The sequence below is a fragment of the Delphinus delphis genome, chromosome 15, assembly GCF_949987515.2.
Source record: "Delphinus delphis chromosome 15, mDelDel1.2, whole genome shotgun sequence".
Classification (NCBI taxonomy): domain Eukaryota; kingdom Metazoa; phylum Chordata; class Mammalia; order Artiodactyla; family Delphinidae; genus Delphinus; species Delphinus delphis.
The window spans coordinates 36,300,886-36,314,306 of NC_082697.1; the positions used below are offsets into that span (position 1 = coordinate 36,300,886).

The 13,421-nt window shown below is 37.8% G+C and overlaps 1 protein-coding gene across 1 annotated transcript in view; it reads left to right on the forward strand.

The window, feature by feature from the left end:
• The window catches only part of PLCB4 (phospholipase C beta 4), a 419,470-nt gene that overhangs the window by 368,102 nt on the left and 37,947 nt on the right, over positions 1-13,421 (forward strand). The window contains exon 27 of the mRNA XM_060031226.1: positions 2,392-2,596. Within this exon, the coding sequence (XP_059887209.1) occupies positions 2,392-2,596 (205 nt within the window). The remainder of the gene's footprint in view (positions 1-2,391; positions 2,597-13,421) is intronic.

Below are 13,421 nucleotides of genomic sequence, written 5' to 3' on the forward strand. Positions count from 1 at the left end.
TCTCTAGTTGCAGCGAGTGGGGGCTACTCTTTGTTACGATGCACAGGCTTCTCATTGTGGTGGCTTCTCTTGTTGTGGAGCACGGACTCTAGGCATGTGGGCTTCAGTAGTTGTGGCTCACAGGCTCTAGAGCACAGGCTCTGTAGTTGTGGCGCACGGGCTTAGTTGCTCTACGGCATGTGGGATCTTCCTGGACCAGGGCTCGAACCCCTGTCCCCTGCATTGGCAGGTGGATTCTTAACCACTGAACCACTGGGGAGGCCCTTAATCTTGTAACCATTTTTTTTCCAGTTGCTTCTCTTTCATCAATGGAAGATGTATTGAAAAATCCATGCATTGGCAGTGCTATCTCAAAAATGCCTGTTTCTTTCTCACTTATTCTGTTATCCAACCAAAATGCTTTCTTGCTTCTTCTTCAGGCACAGGTTTTCCAAGTGTTGCATGACATACGTATGTCATGCAACACAGATAATCAGCTTTTTATCTTAACAAAAATAGGGATTATCAACCTCAGAATTGGCTAACTTGTTTACAGAAAGCATATTACAGAAGATCAATATAGTTCAATAAATCAAGCCATTTTGACATGTAGGCGCTCCCTGTTACGTGAATACCATTATCCGTGCAACACCCTCCCCCCATTTTCACTTTCTCTTCTACAATCAGAGTGTAGTATGAATTGCATACACAGCTGTGATGTGTCTTTTTTTCTTCCCGTGCTTTTCAATTTGTTATAGCTGGATCTGTTGTCAGTATGGTCAGAGTTTTGGAACATAATGAATAATCCCTACACACATTTCTAGAAATTCAGAAAGCTGGCTTCAGGCATTGTTTTTGACGCATAGGGAAATATCAGAGTTGGTTTTTCATGCAGTATTACTGGCCCCAGAAACAAGACGCCAATTTTGCATCCTCCCCTGTTCTTTAGAAGTTACAATACGTTGCCTTTCATTGATACCAAGTGCTTTAACTTTAGTTTCCTTCTTGCTGGTATTGTTTTTGTTCATTGCGCTAATCTCACAAGGTAAGCCCCCATTCACCACGTGAGGAACAACATAGTGACTGAAGTTGGATGCATTTCATCTTGGTTTCTCCTGTTCATCTTCATGAAGTTGGAATTAAATTAAAACCTCTAGGCATAACTAAGCAGCCAGTTCATTGTCTAGCTTTAGACATAGTGCTCAAATCAGACGAGATATCTTAGCGGCTCATAGCCAATAAATAGGCATTCTTTCTTTTTATTTTTTTATTTTTTATTTTTTTTGTGGTACGCGGGCCTCTCACTGTCGTGGCCTCTCCCATTGCGGAGCACAGGCTCCGGACGCGCAGGCCCAGCGGCCATGGCTCACGGGTCTAGCCGCTCCACAGCATGTGGGATCTTCCCGGACCGGGGCACAAACCCGTGTCCCCTGCATTGGCAGGCGGACTCTCAACCACTGCGCCACCAGGGAAGCCCTAAATAGGCATTCTTGATTAAAAAACATAGGATTTTTTTTTTGTCATGTTGCTCTTTAATATCTGAATAGGGCTTCTGCTATCTGAGCTCAGATGTTATGGCCATGTATTAGGTTTGGGGATGGCAAGAGTAGATGTCTTGGGTATATGTTAATGTTGATTTTTGTTGGTGGTTTTTTGTTTTGTTCTGTTTTTGTTTGTTTTGTTTTATTTGTTGTGCTGCACAGCTTGCGGGATCTTAGTTCCCTGACCAGGGATCAAACCTGGGCCCTTGGCAGTGAGAGCACAGAGTGCAAACCACTGGACTGCCAGGGAATTCCCTATGTTAATGCTTCTAGCTGCCCCATCTTACTCTATTTAATATCCCAAAATGTGTTAAAAACTGAGGTGTGCAAGGAAAAGGGGAAATATAAATTTATATATAGATTGTCTTTTATACATGAGGTGTTTCTTCAAAGATACTTTCCATATTCTTAAAAACAGAGTTTGATGTCAGAAGCAGCCCAGGTAGTAGACAGATCACAGGACTAGAAATCAGGAGCCCCAGTATCTAGGCCCAGCTGTCACTGGCCATCTCTGACATAAAGGAAAGTCACTTTATTTCTCAGGGTCTCCTTTTGCTCATCCATTACATGGGTGGGATGGGGAAAGATGCCAAGGGTTGGAGTAGTCATCTTTCACATCCATTCATTCCATCTAAAATTTTCAGGAAATGATTTCCAGGAAATGAATTCCAACCTGTTCCAATTGCCTTTCTCAATGGCTTGGGCATTGTAGCTTATACAGTATGCTTTAAGAATGCAAATTGACCATTGGCTTATTTTCACCATAAAGAAGCCTTTCAGAACATTATGAATATATTCCAGATTCCTAGAGTTGTAATTCTTGGGAGCTGCATTCCAAAAAGCAACAAAAAGTATCATTTCTTGTTTGCAGGTGATCCTCCCTGACCTGGCAGTCTTGAGACTTGCAGTGTATGATGACAACAACAAACTGATTGGCCAGAGGATTCTGCCACTGGATGGCCTCCAAGCAGGCTATCGACACATTTCTCTTCGAAACGAGGGAAATAAACCTTTATCACTGCCAACAATTTTCTGCAATATTGTTCTTAAAACATATGTGCCTGATGGATTTGGAGGTTAGTTAAACTTTTAGAATATTGTGTGTGTGTGTGTGTGTGTGTGTGTGTGTGTGTATTTCCCCCTCAATTGCACAATTATAAGCTATTTCAACAATTGTTAAAAAGTCTTTTGCTGGCAATGCTGCCAACCCCTATAGTATTGAAGAAATCAGGGATAATTAGTAACCTCAGGTCTCCTAGTAAGAAATGAAAGGGCAAGTCTAGATTATCTTTAAGGTTCTTTCTTATTTTAAAATACTGTAATTTTATGTTGTTTTTCAACTTTCACAAATACATTTGTGAAAAATATATTTACACCATCACTCAAAGTGGGGAAGGACATGAATGATGTAAAACCTTATATATCTTGTCAACTGGTTTCACTAAAAAGATTTAAATTGAACTCAACTATCAACATGCCTGGATTTTTTTTTTTCCAAATCACAGGAGAGTTCATCCTCACACAAAATCCAGCCATCAGTCCATAAAAGACCACCTTTGGTTATACTAATCAATGGGAAGCATCAAAAGTTGGACCAAGTCATAGGATTTTGCTTAAACCCAAACATATTAATTTTCATAACCCCCACTGTGCCAAGAACATTAAAAGGAAACAAAGATCCTCTATATTTTCAGAGTCTGTTGAACCAGGAAACAGTACACAAAGTACATCAAATTAACAAGTGTTCAAGTCCTGACTCTCCACTGCTAGCTGAGTGACCATGAGACAGTGACATCACCTTTCAAACACCTCATTTCCTGGCCTGTAGAGTAAAGGTACCATTACTGTCTCCCTCATAGCAGCCTTATGAAATGTGTGCTCATCATTACAGTATATAACATAACAAGGCATACATGCACACACATGTATCTGGCTCTAGATGAAGATCTAGTTTCTGTGCTATACTGGAACACATCACAGTCTTGTTTGGGGAACTTTAGGTTATTTTGTTGTGTGTTTTTAACAATGCAGACTTCTCTGGAGGGCAGATTTTCTGCAACTAATGCTCAACATTAACAACTTGATTGCAGGTTCAAAAAGTAAAGTCAGCCACGAGGATTTTTCAGTTGAGACATCAAGAGTAAAGATTCCTTCCCCCTTCCCTTTGTTTTTCGTGGAAAAGGAAGTCTATTAGAAACTGCAACACAGAGTAACAGATAATGAGCACATGGAAGAGTCTGGGACTGGGTGCTGTGGGGCTGGGTAAACGGGTCAGAAAAGAGCCAGGGAGATCTGCATGGGTGTTAAGAAGCATGTGATGGCCACAGGGCATCAGCAGATGGATAAAATCAGGTTCCACATACTTGCAGTTAGGAAGCAGGCAGTGCATAATATCTAATATGTTTTAAAGACAGTTGTATAAACAAATATGTTGGAAGACTTAAAAGGCTTTGCCTTTACATGTGTTCCTTTTCAAACGAAACTCTAATTTACTCCAGGGAAATGGGCTGTTTGAATAGAAAAGGATCTTCATGACCTTTTCTTCTTTTTTTCCTTAGATTCTTTATATATGTGTTAGCATACGGTATTTGTTTTTCTCTTTCTGACTTACTTCACTCTGTATGACAGACTCTAGATCTATCCACCTCACTACAAATACTCAATTTTGTTTCTTTTTATGGCTGAGTAATATTCCATTGTATATATGTGCCACATCTTCTTTATCCATTCATCCGATGATGGACACTTAGGTTGCTTCCATGTCCTGGCTACTGTAAATAGAGCTGCAATGAATATTTTGGTACGTGACTATTTTTGAATTATGGTTTTCTCAGGGTATGTGCCCAGTAATGCGATTGCTGTGTCATATGGTAGTTCTATTTTTAGTTTTTTAAGGAACCTCCATACTGTTCTCTATAGTGGCTGTATCAATTTACATTCCCACCAACAGTGCAAGAGTGTTCCCTTTTCTCCACACCCTCTCCAGCATTTATTGTTTCTAGATTTTTTGATGATGGCCATTCTGACTGGTGTGAGATGATATCTCATTGTAGTTTTGATTTGCATTTCTCTAATGATTGGTGATGTTGAGCATTCTTTCATGGGTTTGTTGGCAACCTGTATATCTTCTTTGGAGAAACATCTATTTAGGTCTTCTGCCCATTTTTGGATTGTGTTGTTTGTTTTTTGTTATTGAGCTGCATGAGCTGCTTGTAAATCTTGGAGATTAATCCTTTGTCAGTTGCTTCATTTGCAAATATTTTCTCCCATTCTGAGGGTTGTCTTTTGGTCTTGTTTATGGTTGCCTTTGCTGTGCAAAAGCTTTTAAGTTTCATTAGGTCCCATTTGTTTATTTTTGTTTTTGTTTCCATTTCTCTAGGAGGTGGTTATAAAAGGATCTTGCTGTGATTTATGTCATAGAGTGTTATGAAGAACCTAGGGGTAAGACAGGAATAAAGACACAGACCTACTAGAGAATGGACTTGAGGATATGGGGAGGGGGAAGAGTAAGCTGTGACAAAGTGAGACAGTGGCATGGACATATATACACTACCAAATGTAAAATAGATAGCTAGTGGGAAGCAGCCGCATAGCACAGGGTGATCAGCTTGGTGGTTTGTGACCGCCTAGAGGGGTGGGATAGGGAGAATAGGAGGGAGGGAGATGCAAGAGGGAAGAGATATGGGAACATATGTATATGTATAACTGATTCACTTTATTATAAAGCAGAAACTAACACACCATTGTAAAGCAATTATACTCCAATAAAGATGATAAAAAAAAAAGAGAGAGCAATGAATAGAAAAGGAAAAGGTATAGTTTGTTGAGCTCCTACTTTGTGCCAAGCACATTACATAGAATCCAGAAATGTGAAACTGTTCAGAATGGATGTGAATATATGTAGGTGTACGCTGAAGAAATGTCTGTGTTTATCATGTGGCTTATTACTAGTGTCAATATTTATGTAAGTATTGATTCAAATCTCCAAAAATCATCTTGCAAGTGTTCTTTCCTAACAGTGTCATTGTAGTATTTCTATCAGAAGCATCAGAAATTTCTGTACTACATTATCCTTGATGGGATTCTGCAGTTGACATCTTAACCTCAGATGTGACATTCAAAGACTGTTTATTCAGAATTATCAGTCATTTCTTTTATATGTGAAGAAACCGAGGGCAGACATGATGAGGGTTTATTTAAGGGACTTACCTGAAAGTAACAAAATAAGAATATGGGAACTTTTTCCACATTTCTGATCTTCTTCATAGCCTCTTGATTTCCAAAATGCGTTTGTATTTCATCTGCTTAACTAACCACCCACATTCAGATCTGAACATTTATGTACTGAGCCAGCACATTAGGAAGTCTACAGAGTCCCTGTTGCCTAGAACATTGATATTTGTTGATTCTATAGGAAAGAGTTCAAAATGAAATTCTACACCACTTCACTCCAGTATTTTCTGGGGAAAAAAGAAGGAAGTGGTCGATATACATCATCAGATTTTTATGTGGCTAAAGAGAGATAATATGAATTTATTCATTCATTCTGCAAATGTGTTTAGCAGGTTTTATTCTGTAAAAGGCAAAGTAGGTACAATATGTATCAGAAAGAGATTCTGACAACATAAAAAATTTTTAAAGGGTCATTCATAAATCCACTGCGCAGAGGGAACTCTGTTACTATATTGGTCCCTTTACTTCCAATCTCATTTCTTCTCTTTATTTTAATAAAATTGGATCTTACTATACATACTCAGTTGGATTAATATTTCAGAGACTTAATTTTTTTTCACATAATGGAGAGTATTTTCTCCATGTCACGAATTATTCTTATTGGCTAGATGAGATTCCATTTTATATATGCTGTAATTTATCATGTTATTGAAACATTGAAGTCATTTCTATTTTTCTTTCTTATAAACAATATTGCATCTAAGAACCCTAAATGTGAAGCTTTGGAAATATTCGTGATTGTTTCCTGAAGATGAATTCTTTGAAATGGATTTGTTGCATCAAAGTGTGTATACATATTTAAAGCTTTAGATACAGGTTGACAAATAACCCATCAGCAGTGTATGAGCTATAACTTTTGTTAGCATTTACTAGTTTAAAAAGTAAAAATGGTATACCATTCATGTATTCATTTAAGATATTTTTTTCTCAAAAGAATAGATATTTTCAACAAGTATTTAGTACCTACTCTATGAATAGCCTGAGTAAGAGATATAAGGTTGAAAAAGTCATGTACACTTAACCTCAAGAATTTTCCAACCTTGTACTCATATACATTTTCGTAAGCAGGCATATATGTATACGTAGATAAGTGTAACCTGTTCTATAAATGCCCCAAGGGCAGTAACCAGATGGTATTTGGAGCATTGAACGAAGGAGTGATTAATCAGAGTAGGGAGGTTTCAGTAGCTGTCTGGGCCTTGAAAGATGAATAATACATCACAGCAGAGAGGTAGACTGGATTTCTCTCCAGATAGGGAAGCAGCCCAGGCCAAGGCCTTGATAAGGAAAGTGCTGGACTTACTGATTCATTCTGAAGAAGCTGAAATACAGTGTGTTTGGCGTTAAAACTGAAAAGATCTGGTTCCTGTTTGAGGATGTGTCCTCAAAACCTAGTGTTAGTCAGCAAGAACAGTGTGCTGTTCCTGTTGAACAGTTTGGGCACCTTCAGGAAAATATTCTCATTGTCAGGGCACTAAGTAATTTGGTAAATTATGTCTTCTCATCTTTTAGGTGGGTCAGTTTGTCTAAAATCACTCCATAATTTTAGATCCAGTTATAGAAGTAAGACCTCTTAGGCCTGACCAAGCTAAGTAAGTCCCAGCTTTTATAATCCACCAAATACTTACCCTAGGAATTATTTCTTTAATCAGATTGTTAAAGGCAAACAATTTTTAAAATTATACTCTAGTGGCATGCAGCATTATTTGTATAAAGAAGATTAGAAACAACCTAATCCATCGCTAGGGATTGGTTAAATACATTACAGCCATTCTATAGAATACTGCGTTAATAGCCATTAAAAATAATAACATGGACATATATACACTACCAAACATAAAATAGATAGCTAGTGGGAAGCAGCCGCATAGCACAGGGAGATCAGCTCGGTGCTTTGTGACCACCTAGAGGGGTGGGATAGGGAGGGTGGGAGGGAGGGAGACGCAAGCGGGAAGAGATATGGGAACATATGTATATGTATAACTGATTCACTTTGTTATAAAGCAGAAACTAACACACCATTGTAAAGCAATTATACTCCAATAAGGATGTAAAAAAAAAACCAAAAACAGGTAAATTCTCAATGACAAATTAAACTTTGAATTTCTGTGCATTAAGAGAGTTAATAATAAATGTGTGATTTGCACTAAAAAAATAATAATAACTTGGCTCTCAGTATTTGAACATAGGAATATGACAGTGATATATTGCTGAGTGAAAAAATAAATTGCAAAACAATCTCATTATTATTTACAAAAAGCCCTGTAACTCTGTTTATACATGTACATAAAATGCATAAAAAATTCTAGAAGGATACATACCCAACGTTAATAGTGTAACCACTATCTGAGAGTAGGGGTGAAGGTTTAGTGGAGCTTCCCCATTGCATTGGACAGCATCCAGGAACATCACAGAGAATTCACTGTCCATTATGGCAGGACTCCACTTATTACTTCTGGACTGTGGTAGTCAAAGTGGTATCTCGTCATTTCAAATCACGCATTTACAATTATGAGTCAGATTTAACTCATTTTGTATTTTTTTTTTTTGTCACATATTCCTGTGCCTGCAAAATACTCTAGTGCCTTTGGTTTTGTTTTGTTTTGTTTTAAATTGGGTTGCTCCTCTTTTTCTTAAGTAATTGTTTAAATCAAATTTTAATTTACTCATAAGATCTCTTTCTATTAATTTCTAAAGTGGTCTCATATACATTTTAACGTCTAGATAAAGTTCTATGAATGTAAAGGTTGGAGATTCAAAGACTGTCTATTTTTCTTGGCCTGAAAGAATGCTATTTCACTGAGGCCACATAACAGGTACATAAGAACACTGACGGAGCCCCTTGGCTGTCTAACCTTGGATGACTTAGCATAACATTTTGTTTTAGTGTCCTCATTGCAACTCAGTGATAACAGTAGTACCCTCCTCATAAGTGAAGATCAAATGAGCTCTTGGAATAGTACCTGACCATAACAGCCCTCCATTAATTTTTTTTCATTTTATTTATTTCTAATAAGTTAAAGAAAACTCAATTGGTTCTATTTTCTTCTCCCTAACTTTACCCTTTAATTGACTGCAGTAAGTTATTTTGTCATAAGTAATTCATCATCCTAAGAAAAACCTCTTAATCCTGGGCTTGCTAAGAAGCTTCAGAATTCTAATGTTACTATGATTGTCTTTAAGCACCAGCAACTCTGTATTCTACATGATTTTTAAATGTATTTTAAATCTCAGTAATGTCAGGTGGGTGGTGTCATTTTATAGCAATAAGAAAAATGTTCTTAAATGGCTTTTCCAAGTTAAGGCAGCTCTTTAGGGAGGGCTTGGGCTTTTGCAGGAGCTTCTGGTCACTTATTTATTGGGCTTCTGTGCTCTGAGGTCACCATATGATGATGAATCTCTACTGATGAGGCAACTAGGTACTTCTGCAATTGCTCAAAATACTTCTACTTTCTTGCATGCGGTACTCTTTAGACGCCTTGAACTCTGAGCTGACCCATTTCCTCCTGAACAGGAGATAGGTCCAGAACCAGTGTTTTCCACCCTGACCCTCTTCCACTCCTATGAGTTCCCTGTTTTCATTCCTCACCCCCTCAGGAGACAGAGGCAGGGAATTCCACTTTTCCTTCTCGTTACTATAACAACTCCCAAGATATACAAAGAGATAAGCAAACAAAGATGATTCTGGAAGATTCTGAACTCTTCATAGATCTTTCTGTTCCTGAGCTGCCTAGATGTAAAGTATCTCTAGGCTTAAGAACAGAGATGAAGTCTCTCAGCTCTCGAAACTAAACTTGAACGTGAAAAAAAAAATGGTAACATTTAGAAGAAGAATGACTAGGCATGAATCAAGCCTGAGTTTAATTTTTTGTAATATTAATTTTCTACTGAACATAGAGTAAAACAGTCCTCTCGTTCACTTACGCACGCGCGCGCACACACACACACACACACACACACACACACACAGTAGAAGTACTAGGTTGGGTGCTAAGGTGCATTTTCCTTTGTCAAATCCAGTGAGACTCAGTGTGCTGTATTGTCTTCGCTGCTTTTTCTGTAGTTGCAGGTACCACTGACAATGGCATTTACCTATCACAGCAACTTTGCCACTGTTAGCCACTGCTGTTGGTAATGGGAGACGGTTCCAAAGATGATGACAATTAAGTGAGTGTCAGTATTACTTTTTTCCCACTCACTGTTGCTTTGATGGTTTTTATCGTTTGTATTTCTTTTATCATTACTGAGTGGTAGTGAGGAGAACAAATAAGAGAGTCAAAGCTATGCTTCCAGAGTTCATGGATCACCAGTGTGATATTTGTGTCACTCCAAGCTGTATTTCATGAGCCTCTTGTCCCTTGTCCCTTGAGCAATGCTTATCACTGCTTCCACAGCTATAGATTATCTCTTCTACAACTAGGCTAATTTTATGTCAGCAAAGACGAAGTGGTTCTTTGTTTATTCGCCCAATTCCCCTTTCTGCCCCCCTTATGATTAAAGATACAGCATGGGGTGGGGGTGTTTCTTGTTCACTTGCCCGGTATCTTCACAGGGTTACTTTCTAGCCTCTTTGCAAAGATAACTGACCATTTCTTACATCAGATGGTTCCAGAGGAGGGGCAACCTTTATTAATATGCCATTTGTAGGGTATGACCTCAGAATTTGCCAATACAATTTAAAGGTTTTCCATTTTGTCCTGTCCCTCGTGGATGCTAAAATGTCTCATTCTTTCTATCAAATATTTGTTGAAAAACCGATTCACATAGCAGTGATACCCATTTTTATGACCTCTTCTGAACTACAGAAAATATTAGTTAGAACACCAAGAAGAAAAGCTCTAGTGGGAAGGGGGCAGGATGGATTATGGTGAAATACATTGGGAGTTGCTAGGCTAAGTGAATTTATACATGTATTTATTTCATAGTTCCTTGAGATGCTCTGTGAATGTCTGAGAAGAGGGGAGATGTGAGGATTTCCCGATCTTATTCAACCACAAGATCTTCTGGCCTCTGAACCTTCTGTATCTTCTAGCATTCCTGGAAATGCAGTTTGGGAAATGATCAATCATTTGGTAGAAGCTAAAAGAGCTAATCCAAAATCATAGTTATAGAATTTGTTGATCTTTACTAGCATCACTTTAAAGCCAACAGGGAACGTGTATTTTTCTGCTGCCTTTACCTGTTGATGAGGTAGAAACAGTAGAGTGGGGAATGGAAGGGAACCTGGGCCAGGAGTGAGCACACGGAGGGAGGGGAGGGTGTCACAGGTGCCATGGTTGATGCTCACCACTGAGGCACCCACGTGCCTTGAAAAACAGTGGTTAAACAAACAAGCAAACAAACAAAACCCAGAGTTCTCCTAAAAAGCCAATAAGTATCTGGAAGTCTGTACTAAGGAACTGCCATTTTCTTTGCAGTTCTTGGGGATACCTAAATTGATGCTTTCAACTCTATATGGAAGTGAGAAAACACGGGCAGGAAGGAGGGAGGAGAAAAACAGGAATATACATGGAAACTCTTCATCAGGAGACCAGCCTTTTGGAAATGGCACTAAACCCCAAAATAGTTGGTATTTTTAAAAAATATAAATAAGTAAGACTGGTAGACTTCAAACAACAGAAACTTTTATTCTCTCACAGTTCTGAACGCTAGAAGTTTGAAATCAAGCGGTCAGCAGGACCATGCTCCCTCTGGAGGCTCTTAGGAAAATCCTTCCTTTCGTCCTCCCAGACCCTCCTGGTGGCTGCCCGAAGCCCTCAGTGTTCCTTGGCTTGTAGCTGTCTCACTGCAATCTGCCTCCATCATCACCTGGCCTTTCTTCTCTTCGTCTCTGTGTGTCCTGTCCTCTTCTTATAAACATACTAGTCATGGGATTTAGGGCCAGCCTTAACCCAGAATGGTTTCATCTCAGACCTTAACTAATTACATGTGCAAAGGCCCTGTTTATGAATAAGGTCACATTCTGAGGTTCTGGGCAGACATGAATTTTTGGAGGCGGTATTCAACCCAATGTGCCCTCTTGATTCTGCTTTATTTTCTCGATACTCATTTTTTCCATTAATTATTCTTCAATAACTATTTTAAAGCTTATTAGGAAAAAAGTTTGTTAGGAATGCCCATCAGGCATATAGGTTGTTATATTATATATCTGAACTACTAATTTCTGATTTAAAAAGGATGAAGAAATCATTTTTTGCACTAACATATTCCTTGCAAAGTCATCTTTTATAGAAAAATTGAAAGTCCATATAAATATCTAGCAGTGGGGAGTAGTTTTATACATAAACTCAATGGAACATTGTCCACTCACTAAAGATAATTTTCAAAGCTCTACATATATAACCTAATACATCTAAAAAGCATATTATATAATTTTTTCTTCCAGTTGTATTGAGATATAATTGACATACAGTGCCATATAAGTTTAAGGTGTACAGCATAATGATTTGATTTATATACATCATGAAATGATTATCACAATAAGTTTAGTGAACATCCATCATCTCATATAGATACAAAGTTAAAGAAATAGGAAAAAAAACCTTTTCCTTGTGATGAGAACTCTTAGGGTTTATTCTCTTAACAACTTTCATATTTAACATACAGCACTGTTAATTATGTTTATCATGTTGTACATATGTCCCCGGTACTTATTTATCTTATAACTAGAAGTTTGTGCCTTTTGTGTAGCCACTCTGACAGGTGTGAGTGATGTGTCATTGTGGCTTTGATTTGCACTTCCCTGATGAGTTGTGATGTTGAGCATCTTTTCATGTGTCTGTTGGCCATTTGTATGTCTTCTTTGGAAAACTGTCTATTCAGATCCTTTGCCCTTTTTTTAAAATCAGGTTGTTTGTTTTTTTGATGTTGAGTTGTATGAGTTCTTTGTATATTTTGGATATTAATCCCTTGTCAGATTTATCATTTGCAAATATCTTCTCCCACTCAGTAGATAGTATTTTTGTTTTGTTGATGGTTTCCTTCACTGTGCAAAAGTCTTTAGTTTGATGTACTCCCATTTGTTCATTTTTGCTTTTGTTTCCCTTATGTGAGGAGTCATATCCAAAAAAATATTACTAAGACTGATGTCAAAGAGCTTACTGCCTATGTTTTCTTCTAGAAGTTTTTTGGTTTCAGGTCTTACATTTAAGTCTTTAATCCATTTTGAATTTATTTTTGTGCATAATGTGAGAAAGTAATCTAGTTTCATTCTTCTGCATGTAGCTGTCCAGTTTTCCCAATACAATTTATTGAAGAGTCTGTCTTTTCCCCATTGTATATTCTTGCCTCTTTTGTCATAGATTAATTGCCCATATAAGTGTGGGCTCGTTTCTAGGCTCTCTATTCTGTTCCATTGATCTATGTATCTGTTTTGGTGCCAGTACCATACTATTTTGATTACTGTCGCTTTTAGTATAGTTTGAAATCAGGGAGTGTGATACCTCCAGCTTTATTCTTCAAGATTGTTTTGACTATTCAGGGTCTTTTGTGTCTCCATATGAATTTTAGAATTATTTGTTTTAATTCTGTGAAGAATGTTATTGGTATTTGATAAGAATTACATTGAATCTGTAGATTGCCTTGGGTAGTATGGTCAATTTTACCAATATTAATTCTTCCAATCAGGAACACAGTATATCTTTCCATCTGTTTGTGTCATCTTCAATT